Raw genomic sequence first — 21,093 nt, forward strand, 5'->3', positions numbered from 1 at the left:
CAGTCTCCCTGCCTGGGTGCCTTCTCAGCCCACCAAACCCAGCCCTTCCCCTAGGCCCACCTCCAGTTCCACCTTCTCGGTAAAACCTGAGGCGGGAGGAAGGGAATCTAGCATTCATCAGACACCTCCTCTATCGGCACCAATTTATTTCTTTAAAAAAAGTCTCTGATGTCAATTACACCTCACTTTAAAATAAACGTGAATAAAATGTAGCAAAATGTGAACATCTGTTAAATCAGTAGGTCTACAGATGCATTATATTGTTTTCTGTAGGATTAAAAAAAATTCATAATTAAAAATAAACACTAGAAAAGGAAAGCTGACTGGCTGCAATGCACAGAAGCAGCTGGAAGGGGCCGGACTGGAGCATTGGGAGGCCTGGTAACAAGGCAGTAGATACAAGGGAGGAATCAGGAGGGCTTGGCCGAGGGGCCTGGGGCAGAGAGGAGGGATCTGCAGGGGTAAGAGGTGGTGCAGTGACTGAGAGAGGGAAGGAGGGAGGAGGGGAAGGAGGACGGGGGGGTCTAGATAGGGGCTGGGTTCGGAGCACGCTGAGGTGCAGGCATACGTGTGACTTTTAAGTGGAGATGCCTTGAAGGGTCAGCCTGCGGTCAGTTCATGCTGCATCTGTCTCCACCGCTCAGCCCCACCCTGGACCCAGTGACTTGCCCATAGCAGGTGTTCAACAAACATGGTCAGGTGCTCACCCCCACCCGCCTTCTAGCTGACGACAGAGTCTGGGCCCAGAGAACTAGCCCCCATTGAGAAGATGCCCAAGGAGAACAGAGCCCCACCCCAAGCCTATTCCTGGTGCCCTACCTGACCCAGATGCCCGACAGCTGGTACCATATTTGGGGGCTAGCCTGCAAGGGCCATGCCCTCGCCTGGGCGAATGCCTACTGCTCAGCTATTTCTAGTGGGGACAGCAGTGGGGCAGGCGTGGCCCTGGAGGAACAGCCAGCACGGGGCAGGAAGGGATTAGGCGATGGAACAGATAGATGAGACCCTCTGTCCAGCTAGAGAAGAGGAAGAGCCAGCCTGTGGTCCCCACCTTACCCACAGGAGCCCCGAGCCCGACTCTCTGGGGCAGCCTGGGTGAGGGCTGAGAGCACCGCCAGGCCTGGGGCAGGGGGACTGCAGTCACATCTCTTCTAGCAGGGGGAAGACCAATGGCTGGCCATCACGGGTGCCCTCTGGAGGCAGGGCAGGCTCCCCACCAGGGTGCCAAGACCGTCACTGGATTCCAAAAGGAATGTCTACACATAAGCCATTGTCAGGAAAATGGTTAATTTCCCCTGAGAAGGGGAAGCAGCCCCACTCCCCATCGGGGCTTTTGCCTTTGAGGGTGTAGACGTGCCAAGCCCCTTGCTCATCACAGTCAGCGACCCTCCATACAGGTCACAGTCAGGCCCTCACCTGCCCTTCTCCCAGACTCCTGCTTGGGACATGGCAGCATCCCGGGGGGAAGACATACAGACAAAAGAGACCCAGAGACTGACAAAGACATAGCAGAGCCAGAGAAAACACCTCCAGAAAGGAGGCTGGGGAAAGGTCACAGGGATGAACAGAGCTATGCCCAGAGACAGGCCCAGACTCAGAGACCCTTGGGAGATAGAGATAACGAGAAACTGGGGAAAGAGAGAGACACAGAGAGAACACCATAGGGAGAATCCAAGACTCAAGGGCAGAGAAAAGGAAATGAACATACAGAAACTGACCATTTCTCTCTCTATCAGCCCAGCCCAAACCCTCCCCAGCCTGGGCAGTGGGTCAGGGCAGTACCCACCTCCAGAGGCCAGCCCAGCCCCACCTGCTCTGCAGCTGAAGCCTTCCTGGTAAGGGAGGGAAAGGACCCCCCTCCTCTCTGAGGTGCTGGGATCTCCCAGGCTGGCTCTGCAGTGCTCTAGCCCATGTAGGGGCACATCAAAGTTACAGGGGAGAGTGGACAGAAGGGTTTAGCCTGTGGAGTCCAGAGCCAGACGGCCGGTCTAGATCCTGGGCCCCCACCTGCAGAAAGGGTGGTTCTGCAGCTCTACCCTCCCTCACCTCGTTTCTCAACTACACAGCCAAGAAACCTAGGTATTCCAAACTGGCCCAAAGTGTCCCCCAAGTACATAATACGACGGATAAAATCTCAGTTTTGAGCCCTCCTACATGTGTTCGATTTCTTAGGCCATCCCTCCCCTCCACCCACAGGATAAAAACAAGCTCGTTTCCTTGGGGAGCCAGCAGGCCGGCCTTCACCAGAGATGCCCCGAGGAGAGCAGGTCGGCACCGTCTCAGTGGGAAGAATGGCTGCTTGTTGTGTGCCAGAGCCACCCTCTCTGCCAGCATCTCAGCTCCAGCCTGTACACCAGCCTCATGCTTCCTGTTTGGGTGGGGTTTTTTTTAAGCCATTTCTGAATGTGGTCCATTTAGCCCCAGGGATGCCCCCATGCCCGTCCCATTCCGAGTCTCCTCCCCAGCCCCCAGCCAGCACTGAGCTCAGCCTTCCAGCATGGCTGAACTGGCCACTTTGTTCTGCTGGGCACCAGATAAATGCTCCCTAATTAGCAGATGGAGCCAAACCCTGGCTGGCATTTGGGGCTGTCTCCTGGCCAGCCCTGGAACATTCATTTACTGCAGCTTGGGGGTGCCTAAGACCCTTTCGTGGCTGGGAATGTTTCCCTAGTTCAGGCTGGACAGACACCATGTCCACAGGCTGTGATCGCCATCCTAATGGCTCTCCATAGCTGCTTCAGTCTCAGTGGGAAAGGTTTCCTGTGTGTTGTCTCCTAAAAATCTCACAAGGACTCCATGAAGCAGTTTTTGCAATTAGAGTCATTTAGCAGATGAGAAGGCTGAGTCTCTTGGAGGTTAGGTAATGGCCCAGGGTCACACAGCTGATAAGAGGTAGTAGGGATGAGGTCACATTCATGTAAGTCTGTCTAACAACAAAGCCTGAGCTTCCCATCACTGAGAGCAAACTACTCCACTCGGAAAGTTGGGAAGTTGGTACCAAGAATCCCACAGGCTCTTTTGGAGAGCCTGCTGTCACCCAACTGTGGAGGTCTCTGAGGAATCTAAAATCTTTTTTCCTTGGCTCTAGCTAAATTTTGGATATAAAGGAAAGAACTACAATTCTCCAGTAACTCGCACAATGGCCTGGCCTGAGGAAATGTACTGGAGATGCAGTAATTGCAGCTCCCCCAATCACATGGGGGCTGATGCCCAGGGGTGGCAGGGTGCCGGTGAGGGAAATCACTGCATCTCTGGGTCACCTGGCTTGTGGCTGTCTTCCTTCCAACAAGCCCACAACTCAGGCTCCCACAGTTCACACTGGCTGTCTCAGGTCCACAAGAGTCAAAAGCAAAACCAACTGTTGCTGCTGTTGCGGAGGGGATACAAGGACGCCAAGACCTCAACAAGCAGGCTGGGATGCCCAAGCAGCAGGGCTGATGGCAGTGGTCTACACCCTGATTGCTCACCCATTCTACGCCTTCTGCGCCTACCCTGATTCTCCCACCAGTTGGCGGCTCTGGCTCAGGCTAAGGCTGTCAGCCTGGCTTTTCCACCCAGGATGACCCTGACTTCTCCCCTCGGGGTCCCCATTACCAAGCCTAGTGCCAGGCATGTAGCTGGCACTCCTCCAAGATGCCAGGACTGACTTGAAATTCCTTCCTGTGGGAAGGCAGTGCCTTGGTCACAGTTGAAGGCTTCACGCAGCTCGCGCGCGCGCGCGCACACACACACACACACACACACACACACACACACCACTCACCTGGCCACCACTAGAGATCTTCCTTCCCTTCATTCTCCAGCTTGGAGGGGATACTGTGCCCCCATGCACTGTGCAGCCAACTCTCCATTTGTTATCCAAAGAGGGGTAGATGGGGGCCCGGTGCGGGCAGAGCTGAGTTTGCACGTCAGACCTTGGGGCCTGAGGAAGAGGGAAGTGGTGGCAGCAGGGCCTCGCTGATGTCACACCCAAACACACCCTGACATGACACCCTCACGCCGGGAAAACAAGGTGTGCAGCTCGGAGCAATCAGGCAGGTGTGGCCTGACTCAGATGCCACCTCTGGCAAAGCTGAGATTTATTACCCAATGAGAGAAGTGGGCAGTGGTAGGCAGGACGCTTGGGCTGAGCTCCAGGCAGCAGCTGGGCAGAACTTTCTGGGAGGCGGAGAGAAGTCTTCTGCTCTGCACAGGCATCTTCTCTCCAGGAAGGGTGAATGATTGCCCCCTCCCCCCAGGAGCTCTCTTGGTGATGCAACAGGGGCTTCCTGCCCTCCTCAACCAAAAACAGAACGAAGACTTCTGGAGGGGAGGCTAGAATTCCAGATTGGAATAAACTAAAGCTAGAGCGCCTGAGCTCTAGTCCTGCTGTCACTTGCTGGCCCTGTCATGTAGACGAGTCACTTCCCCTCTTAGGGCCTCATTTCCTCATCTGTCAAATAAAGGAAATGGACTACATCAGAGGGTGGCCAATAAATTTCATCTCAAGGTACCATTGCCAATTGATAGGTAGTGTCTTCCTGAAGATATCTGGGTTTGTTTTTTCAGAAAGACTCTGAGACCATGTATGGGCTCAGGACCCATGGAACAGTGTCAGCCACGGGCACGGGATGGGAATGTGCTGTGATCAATTAGTGATGCCTGCTGTGGACACAAGACCAGAAAGTGGCAGCATGAGTGCCAGATATGTTATCATCCTGATAGATGATTTCTAAGGGCCTTCTGGTCATGAAACTCAATTCCACCCCAGTTCGCCAGCAGATCTGGTTAATGCTGGTCGGCAAGCATGTACCTCCCATGTTGAGATATTTGCACACAGCTGATTTCTCTCCCCGAAAGATGTGTTCTCGTCCGCCCTGCAGGACAGTTACTGGGGGAGCAGGCAGCTCCCTAAGTCCCCAGTGCCCACACCCACCAGACTTCACCCAGAAGCTTAGAGCCAATGAATAGTGCCAAGGTTTACTACCCAGAGGACATTCCAGCTTTTCTTACAATCTTCCCCAGTGTCTACAAAGGGGCTTCCCCCACTGTGTGACAATCCCACCTTGCCCCTGAGGGAGGATGAGCGAACAGAAAAAGGCAGAGATGGCTCCTGACTTCCTGGCGGTCACAAGTGAGGTTTTCGTCCGACACGGCTTGGTCCCTGAGGAACTCCTTGGGAGACGTGTGCCAGGACCACCTACAGACCATTTGCCAGGAAGACCACATGCACCAAATGCACGCAGGTACCAAGACAGGTGCTCACAGACCAGGTACTCATCTCTACAGGAAAAGATGAATTTCCCAAGTGCACCTGCAGCATGACAAGGATCCCACAGCTCTGGCTGCTTCAGACCGTTGGACAAGCTCCTCTCCTCTCTTTGCATCCTTAAGCTCTGCCCGGGGCAGACGGTGGGGATGGCTGACAGCAGACCCTGCCACCGTACGCATCTGGCACGGACGTGTGGAGACCCTGCCCCATGTACGATGCCCATGGTCACCTCTCTCCATCTATTCTGGACCTGCAAGACCCCTCATGTACAAGGTCATTCCTAAACCCGTGGGGCTGGGGAAAATGCACAAGAAGGAGTCACTGTACAAACTGCAAACTTCATCTGCTTGGAGTGGAAAAAAAATAAACCCACCTTCAAGTGCACGCTAGCCGGGCACCGAGCAACCCAGGATTCCAACTCAGTGAACAGCTTTCCAACCTGAGCCGGCCTGGAGGTACCATTTCCCCAGGCCTTCCCCACCCAACACTTCCTGGAGAACAGACACCCTACGACACTCTCCCCTCCACTAGGCAGAACCTGCCAGAGGGGAAATCGGTAGACAGAGAGGAAACTGGAGTTCACCCTCAGGCCGTGGGGCCAGATGAAAGGGAGCAGCTGAGGCAGAGCCAGCTCCCGGTGGAGGGGAAGCCAGCCACAGAATTCCCAGGAGCTACTGGAATCCCCACAGGGCTCCCCTGGAATCCCCCTGTGTTCCATCAGGAATCTGAAAGATGCCTCTTTCCAAGAGCAAGGAAAAACTGTCGACAAATAGCAACTTTCTGAACAGCAGTGTTTTCCTAACAGAGGATGGTGGATTGGTAATTACACTTCGGAGGTGAAACAGTTTATCTGGGAAGACCTAACCACCACCACCTGCCTCTCCCACCTGGACGCAGACAGAGCTATGTGGTGAAAGTGAAGTCTGTATAGATGGGGCACAGGAAGAAACCTCGGCCTCCAGCTGGAGTAGGGATGTCCAGCTATTTTCTCTTGAAGTTAAGTTTCTGAGGACCTAACTGGTGAGTTCTCAGCTTCCCTGTCTAGGGACTCCACACCAGTCACTATTCTCAGGGCTTTCTTTACATGGATTGTCTCATTTCATTCTTACTATCACCCCATGAGGCAGGTATTTTTATTATCCCCATTACACAGATGAGAAAACCGAGGTACAGAGAGGTTAAAGAACTCACCAAAGGTTATATACAGCTAGTAAGTGCTGGAGCTGACCCTGGAGTACCTGCCCTTAACCACTTCACTCCACAGCCAAGAAGCTCTCAGCGTGGTTCATCATGACACAAGAACCGCCACCCAAGTGCTTCTTGGCCCAATACACAGTTCATGTGTTGTAGGCAATACTGGAATACAAGATTCCAGTTTGACAAGATAATTTGGACAGGTCCCTGGGGTTTGCTGTAATGGATTCTAACCAGTTACATTCCATAGGAATGATCTAGAATGGTGATTCAGGAAATATGAGGTAATGTGATTTTAATAATCATTTTCATTTTCTTTCTCTTGTTAGATATGTTATTAATGTCTATTTTTTTAACCTGTGTGTTTTCTGTCCCATTATACTGTAATGACCGGGAGGAACACAGTTTATTTTAGACCTCCCACTTTTCCCACCTCTTCCCACAGGTATCTTTTAATTATTATATATAAATGTTGTAAGTAATACATGAATACATTCTCCTTTTTAAAAAAAGTAAGACATTACAAATAAGGCTAAGGTTCCCCTTTGACCAAGCCCTCCCTCCCATCCATGTCCCCAGCCCTCTTCCAGAGATAACTCTTTTACCAATTTGGAGTGTATCCTTCCAGACCTTTTAAAAATAATTGCATACTTATGCTGTGCATGTACTTATACAAGATGTATCTTGTTGTTTTTGCATAATTGCTATGATACAATGTTTTGAAACTCGCACTGGGCATTCATTAACATTTCTTAGAGCTCCATCCATGGGACCGATCAGTCTCTATGGTTTTGACTGTTGTACAAAGTGGTATGAGACAACAGCTTACTTAGCCATCCCCTATGTTTCCCATTTTTGCCACGGCAAACAATAGGAGGCTTCCTGGGACTGGGGACTGACCTCAGTTAAGGCCAATGCTCTTGTCTGTCCAGGGCATGCGAGCAATCACAATGACCCTCAGCTTATCGCACTGCTGGCACTAGAACTGCCACACCATGTGCTGGGACTCTCTAGAATCCTTGGTACAAAACTGTTCTTAGAACGTGGCAAGTTACCTCCCCCAGGCTTTAGTCTAGGGTCAATGATCTCAAACAACACAGAGCTTGCCTTGATGATTAAAAGACAGAGCCTGCAGGGAAGACACCTCCCCCAGACCCCTCTTCTACTCTCAGGTTGATCCCTGCACACACCAGGATCACCCCAGTTTGACCTGAGCTGAGGCCTGCTCTGGACATCAAACCAAACTAAAGCTCACATAAATTTAAGGAATAGAAAAATGAACACAGATGTTTACCTGCAATGAGGGACTGGGGGGTAGAGCTCTTCTAATTATAAAAATGCTGTGATCCTGTAACTCTCCATATATTCCATCAGAACACGCCCACACACACATACACATCCCTCCTAAGGTTGGTTATTAACAATTTGCAGATTATAGTTTTGTTCACCCATCATAAGCCTGGCTATTTGAGAGCTGAAAAGTGAGTGTGACCCTGGGTGGGTAAGTGGGTGGAGACACTGGAGAGATGAATAAGGAAGAGAGATAAAAGCTCTTCATAATAGGTTAAGCCCTTTAGAACAAATGAGCAAACCTGAACAGCCTTCTTAACTCTATCTCCCAAGCAGCATGGGGGAGGCTAAAGAGCCTCTCCCAGCTCTGATCAAATATTGACCCTGTGCACTCACTGGCCAGAGTTCAGACTAAAGGGCCAGCAGCACTATGGAGCCAATGTTTGCAGAGCAATTACTGCATCCCAGCGCCTTGTAGGTCAGATTGTGAAACAACCTTTGATGGAGCCGGAGCTTCAGAGAGCCTTCCGGTCCTTCCTTGGTGGGGCCAGGTCTTGGGGGAGACACTTAACAGTGAAGGAGCTGTGCAAGGAAATTTACAGAGGCTGGGAACGTGGTCCAGCACCAAAGAGAAGGCAACTTAAGAGCATCTGCGGTCCTTTTCCCTGCTCCCTCTCCCCTTAACTCCACCTCCAAGTAATCCAAACTCTTTATAACTAAACAGGCCTCAATATCAGGCCTTGTCCCTGCCAGCTCCCTCTGGGACAGGTCCCTTTCTTGGTCAGATAGGGCTGAGTGGTGGATTATTTTTAGAAGAAACCAATTTCCACTTGGAGACCTAGAGCCTCTCCTTTCCCTGTTCCCAGCTTGACATCTGAAATGCCCTTAGAAGCCCTTTCTAGTAACTGACCTGGTTTCCAGAAGAGGTGTTTGGAAGAGCTGTTGAATTTGAATTGCTCTATGGATGGGGCAAATCACGGTGGAAACAGTCCCCCTCCTGCAGCAGGGGCCCTGGAAGATGTTAGAGGACAACTGGGGAGGGCCTGGGAGGTGGCAGAGCACACTGGGGTGGGCATAAAGCCAGATCGAGCCTGCTGTGTGTCCCCAATGGTCAGAGGCAGCACAGTCCGATAGAACTTCCTGTGATGGTAGAAATGTTCTGTATCTGCTCGGTATGTAGCCATTAGCCACTGCGGCTCTTGGGCACTTGCAATGCAGCAAGTATGACGAAGAAACTAAATTTCATTTCATTTAAAAATAATTAAATGAACTTAATTGAATTTTTAAAATTTGATCTTTAAGTTTTTAAATTAACTTAAATTTACACGTAACTAGCCGCATGTGGCTGGTGGCTTACTGCATCGGACAGCACAAGTCTAAAGGTTCCATACCTGGTGCTTCCCAGTGGGTGGGAAGAGGGGCTGGGTTCACAGGCCCTTGAGTGAGAAGGTGGCAGAACCACTGGGGCTGAAGGCTCAAGAAAGAAACATGGGAAGAGAAGAAGGTTTTGGGCAGAGTAGAGGGTCTAATCCTAGTGCCCTTGGAAGGATTTCAGGGGGGCGTGAATGACCAAGCGGGTTATTAGAATTGTATATGTACATTCTTGCTTGTCTGGAAAGATGCATAAAAGAAACCCTGAGCCCCCAAAATAAAAGAAAATAACTCATTGGTCTGTCAGATAAACTTACTTCTTCAGGGAAGTCTGCTCTGATACCAGAGTATAAGGTTTCCCTAAAATATGTCTATGGTGCTTCTCTCTGTAGCATTTGGAATCATATAAAATAATATGTATATACATTTTTAAACTAAAATCTGTCTTTCCTCATTAAGCTGTAAGTCCCATAAAAGCAGTAACCAGATCTGCCTTTGCTCACCAATAAATCCCCACCCAGAGCCTGGCATCCTTCCTGGGACACAGAAGGCAGGCACTTAAGACTGAATAGATTGGGATAGATGGATAGATGGATGGATGGATAGATGGGCAGATGGACAGATGGATGGACAGATGGAGAGGAGGCAGACAAGTACGCATAAATGAACGAACAAACTAAGAAATAAGTTAGGGACATACTTTACCTCGATAACTATAAATCTCAAAAAGCAACCAAATCCCCTCAAACTGGAGTGGGGGTGGTGGCTGTATCACTCTAGGCCACTGTCACCAATCAAAACCATATGGGCAGGGCTCCCCTGGTGGTGCAGTGGTTAAGAATACACCTGCCAAGGCAGGGGACACAGGTTGGAGCCCTGGTCCGGGAAGATCCCACATGCCGCGGAGCAACTAAGCCCGTGCCTCACAACTACTGAGCCTGCGCTCTAGAGCCCGCGTGCCACAACTACTGAGCCCGTGTGCCTAGAGCCCGTGCTCCGCGACAAGAGAAGCCACCGCAATGAGAAGCCCGCGCACTGCAACGAAGAGGAGCCCCCGCTTGCTGCAACTAGAGAAAGCCCGTGCGCAGCAACAAAGATCCAGTGCAGCCAAAAATAAATATAAATAAATAAATAAATAAATTTTAAAAATATATGGGCATCTTCTTAGTTGCCCCCTCCCAAGAAGGATGCTCTTTCCTTCCTCTTCATCCCCTGGCATGTTACTTGTACCTCAATCTAGTATTTATTTCATCTACAGTGGACTAAATTGCTTAAAAGTCTATTTCCCCACTAGATACAGACTCCTAGAAGGAAGGGACCTTGTCCTTCTCAAATGAGTGTCCCTCCGCCTGTGCCACTTCTGCCCTGCAAAAGTGCAAATGTGGTGGAGGCCTTGGCAAAGGCCAATTCACTCTTACCACGAGCCAGCCTGGTTTCCTCATCTTTATACTTCCACCCTTGCCATGCACAGCCAGGCTAAGGCTGCCAGATTTAGCAAGTGAAAAATACAGGACAAAGGATAAAACAGGAATTTCAAATAAACAATGAATAGCTTCAAAATAATTTTTTTTGGCTGCACCATGTGGCATACAGGATCTTAGTTCCCCTGACCAGGGATCAAACCCGTGCTCCCTGCAGTGGAAGCGCAGATTCTTAACCACTGGACCGCCAAGGAAGTCCCAATGAATAACTTTTTAGTATATCTCCTGCAATATATGGGATATACTCATACTAAAGAAAAGTATACAGTCCCCAGAAAGCCCAGAACCATGAGTTAGTAAAGCCAGTTAGGCAGCTTTCCCCGGGCTGGCTTAGTCGGCGCGGTACTTCCAGGGTTCCAAGGTGGGCCTCAGCCCAAAAGGATTCTGAGAATAGCGCTCTACGGCTCACACCCCTCCTCCCAACTCACTCCGTCCTGTCCCAGTGGCAAGCTCCAGAGACAGCCTGTGGGACTGTGTACGCTCTGACACAGCCCTGGCACTGAGCGGCAACTCAGCAGAGTGAAGCCAAGGGATGAAAACGAGAAAGCAACACCATGACAGGAGGTACTAAGCGCCCAGACCCTTCAGCCAGGCAGCCCAGCATCCTTGTCACCTGTTAACACCAAGTAACTCACTAGACAACCATGTGCCGGGGAAAACATGGATTTGCTCATTTCCTCCTCACAACAACCCTACTGGGTGGGTACCATGTGAACCTTCATTCTACAGATGAGAAGATGGAGAAGCTAAGGAAGGAACCTCTCTGGAGTTACAGAGTGACAGAGCCAGTAACTGGTCCCAGGCAATGTGTCCCCAGTGCCTAAGCTCCAAGCTGAGTTCTGAGAGCCACCAGTGACCAGAGACGGAATTAGCAATGCCATTTATTCTTCCTCTATAGGAACGCCATATTAAAATCAGAGATCCTGATAAATAAGAAAGGCTTTCTAAAATGAAGGCCATTACAAGTCATCATGTCAAGTTCTGAAAAATGGGTTCCCAAAATGCTTGGTTGAAAGGTTAAATTCCAAAGAACCATCCCAACCCCTTTCCAAACTGCATCTACAGAGTAACAATGACCCACATGGACAGGCCTGGCCATGCTCATGACTAGGGCCAGCGCATCGTACAAGCTGCCTCATGCCGTGTGTCCCCTCTCAACACACAGGAAATGAGCCCTCCAGGCAAGGGAGAAGTGGGGGGAGCAGCATTCCTTTCCTGTGAGATTCTGTAACTAGGGAGGGGGTAGGGGAATAGAACAGAAAAGAGGGGGGAGAAAAGTTCTGATTTGAGAGTTTCCCTCTGGCTCATCAATGAGTCCTTTCAGGGTTCCCTCTCCCCAACTAAGTGATCATTTCCTGTCCAGCACACTACACCCATTGATGGGGTATCAGCAAATCCCAACAGTTTATGCCGGAAGGACACGAGGAGACTGGACAGGAGTTGATGGGGGAAGAGGAAGAAGGCAGGAGCTTAAGGTGTGGCTTTCAACCCCATATTGTTAGCGATTAAGAGAGGATTTGTAATGCAGGGAGCTGGCTCACCTTTGGCTCATCTCATAGACAGAGCCATAATGACAGTGGGATAAAGTCAGGTACTTGGAGGCAAACATGCAAGCCTGGCCTCTCCAAGATGACTCCCCACCAGAGGCCTGCAAAGGAAGAAGTGGACCTTGGTTGTGAGGGCCAGCAGTGGATGTCTCTTCTTTGTGTTTTTATAGGCCTAAACCAGGCTCATAGCCCTAAGGAAGAATCTAGAACCTCTCAGCTTTCCCTTCCTGATATAGGAAGGGTTGCTGCCCAACTCTCAATAATTCTGCCTTGTCTGGTGCCTGCCTCTGATAAACAGGGGTGGGTCCCCTGGTGGCCATGTCTGTGTTCATGTCTGTCTACGCTAGACCATAGTGATTAGTGCAGAGAGGGCACCTGACCCAAGTCAGGCCAATCAGAGTCTTGCCTGGGATTTTTCAATTTGGAACTGGGAGACAGTCAGTCTCTCTGCTGTTGGGAACCATAAGATATGAAATTTGGGAGCTACTGACAGCTGAACTACTGATGACAGTACCCAGAGAGAAGCCAAGACAAGACAGAGGGAGAGCAGCTTTGGTTTCAGGTGTTCCTGAAGCCACTGCCTCTCTCCCCTTTCCACCATCTGGTTGACTGCATAAGCTTCCCTGGTATATCCTTCCAACCAAGTCTCCTTTTTGTCTAAGCCAGTATGAGTGTAAAACTATTACTTGTAACCTAAAGAGGCCTAATCAAATTAGTTGGCCTCAAGGGAGGTGTCTACAATGGAATTGTGGATCCATGCTACCATCCCCCTGTGTGACATGCCTGGGTATGTTAGAGAGACACACATATCATACACTTGTACAAACAGGGAGATAAGAGCCTTATTTGGTTACACAGACACAGCGGTATGCCGCATTTGTGTCTGTAGTTCAAGAAACAGCTTATTTTCTGTTTCAGTCTTTTCTGTGTGTTTGCTTTTCTTTGCCTGCAATGATGTGGTGGCTTGTGTCTCACCCTGGATGTTTACAGACACATGTCTGCTCAAGTACACAGCACCCATGGCCAACCTCCCGCCTTTCCGCCCTGGTTTACCACCCTCCAGACGAAGGAGGGTGACAAAGCATGACTGTTAAGACCGTCTGAGGAAGCCAGCGAAGCCCCAAGTATCTGCCTGCATCATCCAGGACTGAGCCCAACCCAGCCTGACCGCCGAGGTTCCCTCTTCTGTCCCTCTGCTCTGCCTAGACTCTGACCCTGAGAGCTTGGGAAGGGGATTCTCTGGATGAGTGAGGACATGAGAGAGGCCAACCCACCAGACACTCACGCCACTTCGTGTGGAACCAGGCACCATCTGAGCTCAGACCCACTCACCTGCAGGTCAAAGAACTTGCTGTACCTCCGGTAGATGGTCTGGGACGTGGAGTCGGACCAGGTCACGTTAATGATGTATACCTGTGGGGAAAAGATAAGAGCAGGTGAGTGGGTGACTAAAGCAGGGCCTCAAGCTGTGCCAGGCATCGTTTAACATGACCGTGGGTGTTCCAGGCCAGGAGCATCCTTTTTCTCATCTTTGTCCCCAGGGCTTTAGCACAGTGTCAGGTACACATGGATGCTACACATGTGTCTAAATACACACACACACACACACACACACACACACACACACACACACACACACACACACACACACACACCTAGAAGGGTATTCAATAAAATGCTAAGGATGATTATCTTAGGAGGGTAGGGTTACAAGTGGTTTTAATGTTCTTCTTCTTGTTTATGTGTATTTTATACAATGAACATAAATTTGGAGTTGTTTAAAATTTTAAGTAGCTTATTTCCACTGGTTCTCAAACTTTACGGTGAATGAGATTCTGCAAAGGGCCTTCCAAAATTGCAGATGTCAGGACCCCACCCTCTGAAATTCTGCATAAGTAGACCTGGGTTTTAGAGGATCAGGCATCTACATTTTATTCTTTTTAACAATTTTTATAGAGCACTTTTATTTTCATAGAAAAACTGAGCAGAAGGTACAGAGGTTTCCTATATATCCCCACCCCCACACATGCACAGCCTCTCCCATTACTAACATCCCTCACCAGAGTGGTACATTTGTTGAAATTGGGCATCTATGTTTTAAAAAACCCATTCCAGGTCATTCTGCCACAGTTGATCCTCAGAACACACTCTGAACCCACTTCAGGAGACTGTAAGCATTTCAGAGATGTGTGGTTCATCCCAGTGTCCCTAAGTCTTAGCTCTGCGTCTGGCACTGAGTGGGTGCTCAGAAACCATTATGCTCCATTGAACAACCAAACTGACCCTCTGGATGAGAGGTAGATTTACAGGAGAGAAATTAGCACATGGAAGATTTGTAAACTTTTCTGAAATGAGGGCATTTCAGGACCCCATTCCCAATGTCACCCCAGTTCCCAGTGCTCAATCAGGCTCTGGACTACTGCCTCAGGCCACTCTGGAAGGCTCACCTAGCCCAGGAGGTGGGTGGGACTCCAAACTGGAGAAGGAGAGAAAGTCGCAGGCCCACACAATCTGTCCTATTTTTCCCACCATTTCTGTCCCTCTTATCTGAACTCACACCAAAGACACGCCTTCCTGGGAGAGGCTTCAGTCAGAGGGAGGGTCCCCTCACACAACCTCAGGGCTACTCCGCTGAACTTCCCCACAGTGCCTGTTGTGATGTCTCCAAGCACAGCGTTAAGGGAGGGAGACCCAGGGTTAAGACGTGGGCGAGACCTCCACCTGCTTCCTCCCTCAGAGGAGAATGAGCTGCTGTAGGTCACAGCACTGGTTCCCCTGCCAGGATGCCCCGTCCACCAGAATCACCTGCAGACCTCCCTAAAAACCCATATTCCCAGGATTCTGCCTAGCAATTCTGATTCAGGAGGTCTGAGGGGACTCCATCAGAGAGAAGAACAAAGTGGCCAGAGAGGTCAGGGTCACAGCCACTGTGAGAAGGAGGGAACATTAGCAAAGAGAAGGAGCATTTGGAAACCTTGGCATCAGATTGGCTGACTTCACCACATGCCTGGAGCAGGGCTCTCTTGGTCTGCTCGGGCTGCTAAAACATAATTCCATAGATGGGTGACTTAGACAACAACATTTATTTCCCACAGTCATGGAAGCTGGAAGTCCCAGATCAAGGTTCCTGGTAGAACCTTCCTCCTGGCTTGCAGATGGCTGACTTCTGTTGTGTCTTCACATGCTGAAGACAGAGTGAGCTCTAGTCCCTTCCTCTTCTTATAAGGGCACTAATCCCATCATTGGGGCTCCATCCTTGTGACCTCACCTGAACCTAATTACTTCCCAAAGGCCCCACCTCAGACACCATCATACTGGGGATCTGGGCTTCAACATGTGGACTTGAGGGGAGGGGAGGGGGAAGGCACGAACATTTACTTCATAGCAAGGGTTCTGCACACAGGAGTATGAGGCTTTATGTTTGGCTGCTCAGTTAACAGCCAAAGAAATGAGCTCTGAATCTAGTCCCTTCTCCCCTCCGATCTCTAAGTCACAGAGTCAGCCTCGTGCCGTGTGGAGTGTTTGTTCTGAAACACACCCAAGGAGAGCGCCATAGAGCAAAGCAAATACAGCTGAGTGTTGCCACCCTGAAATGGGGTATTTATGATATGACATGTTTTATGTGATCCCAATTAAGAAAGACCATAAAATGAAAAGGCCATCCCTACCCTCACAAGCCCAAAATAAACTGACATAAATAAATATATAGGGATATGCTTTGCTTTATACATATACAAACATATAACTCACACAATAAATTGTAGAAACCATTTAGGTAATGGTTACTATGTGCCAGCAGTGTAAAGCACTCATATGCACTAGCTCGTTTAATCTTCAGCCCAAGAGGTAGCTACCATTGTGATCCCCATTTTGCACAAGAGGAAGCTGAGGTTCAGAGAAGCCAAATAACTTGCCCAAGGTCACACAGCTAGGAAAATACAGAGCAAAGGATTGAACCTAGGTCCAACTGAGTCTAATCCCTATGCTCTTAACCACACTGGACTGTCTCCCTATATGTAAATTCAGGAGTGGGGATATTTAATCAAACTACTTGATGAGGACTGAATGGCATTTTTTAAAATAAAGTTTTGGGTAATCAGAAAAGTCTGTACAACCCTTGAGGAACATGGGGGAGGAAGGCTAATTCTGAGAGCCTGAGACCAAGAAGAGATAGAACTTGGCCCAGACAGAGGTCAGCGGTTAAGAATGCTACAAAACCAGACAGACACAGAGGAAACTCTCATACACAACTGGCTTCACCGACTGTGGCAGGATGCTCTGGGGTTTCTCACAGGGGTTATAGCCCACCCCATCCCCCCTGCTGACCCCCAGCTCCTTGACTCCCAAATCCTGCCAGCTACATCTCCCCTCCCACCTGCATCTCCCCTTCCCACAGATGCTGTGCACGACAGGTGCTGCCTTCCTGACCTCCGCCCAGGCAGATGCACTGTAGGGAGGCCCCAAGTGACCGGGCCCTCTCGGGAGAGAGCCTGCACTCGCTCGCAGGCCATTAGACAGTAGTCTTTCTCCCTGGCCAACCAAGTGGGACCCAGAGGAAGGGCTTAACTGGGGCTTAACATGACCCATGCTCCATCCTCCCTAGTAATTAGGGGCTTCCCTTCACCTCCCAGGGAGAATTAATCACAGGCTCACTGCCTCTGGCAGCTGGGAGGCCTCTCCTTTTGCAGAGGAGGAACCTAGGACCGAGGATGGAAATTTGCCAAGGAAAAGGCACAGAGCCTGGAGTCAGCCACTCCCGGGTTTCACTCTTAGGACCTTCCTTATCATCGGCTGTGAGACCTCAGCCCAGCCTCTCAGACCCTCAGGCTCTTCCTCTATTCTATGGGCACAGCCTTCAGGGCTATGGGGCCTGATCCACTACGTTGGTTTCATTGCAGGTGTGCTCACCCCGTTAGTGGTGGAGCTGGGACAGGAACCCAGACCTCCTAATTCCTAGTCTAGGACTAATCAGCACATGACCAGCGTACACCTGCCCTAGAAAAGTCCTTCTTCCTTGACTACTGAAAACAGTTGAAGAGTCACAGGGCATTGTCACTATCTAACACTTGACCTGAACCCACAAGGAAGACAGGCCTCTGGTGACTTACATGTAGGGGTCGGGGGGTGGGGAAATGAGCCTCCACCCCCTGGTTCTCCCAAACCTCTGCGATTTGCCAGAGCCTCCCAGCGCCACCCCCAGCCTACCCTCCTGGAAAAACAGTGTAAAGCCTCAGTGGAGGAACCGGTCAGAGACTTCCCCGGAGGTAAGCCCGGAGGATCTGTGGGCAACCTCCAGGCCCCTTTCCCTCATCTGGGCTGTACGCCTGTCTGCTTTCTTCCAAACCTTGACCATCCTAGATGATCACTCCAGATGAGCAAATGATACACAAAATTCCAGCCCGACTCACATGCCCCCATCCCCAAATCAGAGTTTCCCAAGCCTCCCTGAGCTGGCTGTGCTGGAGCCCCCAGCGATAAAACGCAGAGAAAGAGCAGGTGGAGGGCAAGGGGGACAGGGCAGAGGTCACTGGAGAAAGCCAGCTCTGTTTACCGGGCTACGTCAGGGCCCCAGATAAACTCTCCTCTGGCTGCAGGAGTGACCAAGATAACGTTACCCAGCAGCTGGTGCCAAGCAAGGTTTGCAATTAAACACCTGCTTCCACACACTGTACTTGGAGTTACGTTTCCCGGGTGGAGTTTCCCTTCCTTCTGGATTTTAAAAACTCATGGATTCTATTACCCCATCTCTGGTCACTTCAGGCAGATGGCAAGCATCTAGAAATTGCATCCAGCCTCCCCCGGAGAGGAAGCCCCAGAGTCTCAAGTTCACCTGCCAGGCTCACCCTCTTCCGAGGAGGGTCTCCACCACAGACACAAGTACAGAAGCTCCACGACGCCTCGGTCCCGCCAGCCCAGCCGTTCCAAGGCCATCTTGGGCTGCCTCCCATCTGCTCAGCTCATTAGGCCCAGAAATGTCTGAGGCTTCTGAGACTTCCAAGTCCTGCTCCTTTCAACAAGGAAGTGGCCTTGATGCAGATCAGACCCGCAGCTCAGCGCCAGAGCACTGAGAATGAAGCCCAGCCCAGTTTCCATGGAGGGAGGTCCATGATCAGACCTGGGCTGTGGCCAATTAATGACCCAAAGTTACGGCCTAATCATTCCTAGAAGGCCTGGGACCTGCCCCTGTTTAGTTAGAAAGTGCCAGTAAGTACCCATTGCTCCCTGTACTGATGAAAAGTACAGTTAGAGACAAGGAGTTAGGGACCGTGGGGGAAATCCTCTATCTTTGTGGCACTGTGGCTCAGTTTACTAAGGAGGCCTTTTTCCCCTGGACCCCTGCCAGCTGCCCCTGGCCCCAGGCCAAATGGAAACTCAGTGACAATCTTCCTTCACCGGCTCCCAGCAACACAGGGTGGGACCAGTTGGCTAGGACTAGGGCCATCGCATAGAGTTGTGTAAGTTGCTCACTGTCCAAAGACTGCCCGGGACAAGTAGGGGTCGAAATCTAGCCTATCCTCTGCATCCCAAACTGTGCACCCTGGCTCCAGGCTGCAGGCACACAGATAAAGGAGCACCTCCTTCTAATGCATACAGAATGGTTCTGGCCAGGACACAGCACCTTGTCCCCTGGGTAGGTTGTCAGTGCTTTCCAGGGCCCTTGAGGTTACGGTATCTTCTCAGGACCCAGCTCCTCAACTTTCCCAAATCTTCTAGATGGAGGGATGCTTAATGTTTGAGATGGACTGTTCAGAAGTCTGAATGAACGCATTCCAACAGCCGGTAAAGGGGAGTTTACATTTAGGGACATGATCGCTTCTCTGGCTTCCTACTGGAGAAGTTCATCACGTTCTTCCCCAAGAAGATGATGGCAGCCCTAAGGTACCAATAGGCTCTAACCTTCTATTCAAAGGGCCCCATGTACTAAGTCCTATCACGGGCAGGGGAGTCCCAAATTAGGCCGGGCTGATCCTCAAGATGCAGACCACCCAGCAGGGCAGAGGACCCCAGGGCTGCTGCTCCCAGAGCAAGTAGCTCCACCAAATGCTGGGCTGATGCCCCTTCTCCTCCCTGCCGGGGCCCACTGCCCCCCCCCCCAATAAGCAGCAGGGGCCCCGGTATCAAAGACCCATCTTGACAACACTTGGCCACACCCAAATTGAAAGCTCCCCAGATTTCATCATCTGACCTGGGCCCACCAGCCTAGCAGGTCTGGGGCCATCTCTTGTGCTCACAGTCTGTTTTTCACAACTTGCCAGTTATTAGATCTGCCTTTGTTTTCTAATTGTTGGCTCAGAATGACCGAGCACTGGACACGTGCTGTGTCCCTGTCTATTTCACGTGGGCCACTATGTCCTCCCAGGTCTCCCCATGGGCAGCAGCTGTGTTCCCCGACCCCCTGCAGTGCCCTGGGCCTGCCAGTCCGCTGGGCACACTGAAATACGACTGGCTGGCTCATGAGTGAAAATCCATTGGGTTTGAAGAACCAAAGAAGTCGCTAGCAGCAACCCTTGGGGACTGCCCCCCACTCCAGAAGCAAATCCCCAGTGGCCAAGGGGCAGAATATAAAATACATCCGGTCAGTGCAAAGGTCTTTGCCAACCCAAAACCCTGCCAGCAAAATTAAGTTCAGTGGCCTGTGGCCACCTGGATAAAGTTTCTGAGCACCCTCGGGGTGTGGTCCTTTAAAATTCTGACATTTCCTCTGGGGTGGGTGATTGTTCTTGGGGTGGGAAGGGTAGTGACATTGCAAATTTGGGGAACAAGCAGCACTTAGAAGTCTGGACTTGGGGGGTAACCTCCACCCCAGCACACACACACACACACACACACACACACACACACACACACACAGATCCACTACAGGGTTAATGACCAGGCGGTGGAGCCTTTCAGACCTCAGAGCACCCTGTTCAGGCTCGCTCTGGACCTCACGTTTATGGAGCAGTCACAGCAAATGCAGCAGAAGCAAACCTCAGAAAGGCTCTGCCAGAGACAGGGTGTGTGGCCAGCAGGAGGCTCCTCCCAGAACCACGATCCACCAATCCCCTCCAAACACAGATGCCGTCACTGCAGGCCTGCGTCAAATGGTTCTCATCTGGGAAAAGAGCTTTTTTCCTTCCAGGTTCATTGAGATATAACTGACATACAACACGGTATAAATTTAAGGTGTACGGCCTAATGATTTGACTTAGATACATCATGAAATGACTGCCACAGTAAGTGTAGTGAACATCCATCATGTAATATGGATATAATATCAAAGAAATAGAAAATGTTTTTCCTTGTGATGAGAACTCTTAGGATTTACTCTTAACAACCTTCATATAAAACGTACAGCTGTGTTAATTATATTTATCATGTTGCACATTATATCACTAGTACTTATTTATCATAGAACTGGGAATTTGTACCTTTCATCCAATTCCCCCTCCACCTACCCTCCTCTGGTAACCAGAAATCTGATCTCTTTTTCTATGAGTTTGTTTGTTTATGAAGTATAATTGACCTACAACACTACTTTACTTCCTGGTACACAATACAGTGATTCGATATTTCTACACATTTCAAAATTATCACCACAATAAGTCTAGTTACCATCTGTCAGCATACAAAGGTATTACACAATTATTGACTATATTTACTATGCTGTAATTTCATACCTGTGATTCATTTATTTTGCAGCTGAAAGTTTGTACTTCTTAATCTCTCTCACCTATTTTTCTCCTCCCCCCATCCCTTCCCCTCTGGCAACCACCTGTTTGTTTTCTGTATCTATGACTCTGTTTCTGTTGTTTGTTCACTGTTTTGTTTTTTAGATTCCACATATAAGTGAAATCATACAGTATTTGTCTTTCTCCATCTTATTTCACTTAGCATAATACCCACTAGGTCCATCCATGTTGTCACAAATGGTAAGATTTCATTTTCATCCTCTTTATGGCTGAGTAAATACTGGGTT

General features: G+C 50.0%; 1 protein-coding gene across 6 annotated transcripts in view; it reads right to left on the bottom strand.

The window, feature by feature from the left end:
• SH3PXD2A (SH3 and PX domains 2A) overlaps positions 1–21,093 on the bottom strand; it is a 241,687-nt gene that overhangs the window by 173,120 nt on the left and 47,474 nt on the right. For 5 of the 6 annotated variants that reach the window (XR_007471233.1, XM_004265884.4, XM_033421090.2 and 2 more), the window contains one exon: positions 13,467–13,547. Coding sequence is in view for 4 of the 6 variants with exons in the window: in XM_004265884.4 (XP_004265932.1) it covers positions 13,467–13,547 (81 nt within the window). In the remaining 2 variants the exon portion in view is untranslated. Of the gene's footprint in view, positions 1–3,763; positions 3,983–13,466; positions 13,548–21,093 lie in introns of those variants that run through there. The other variant, XM_033421097.2, reaches the window with a different exon arrangement.

Source organism: Orcinus orca, chromosome 14 (assembly GCF_937001465.1).
Source record: "Orcinus orca chromosome 14, mOrcOrc1.1, whole genome shotgun sequence".
In the NCBI taxonomy this organism is placed as follows: domain Eukaryota; kingdom Metazoa; phylum Chordata; class Mammalia; order Artiodactyla; family Delphinidae; genus Orcinus; species Orcinus orca.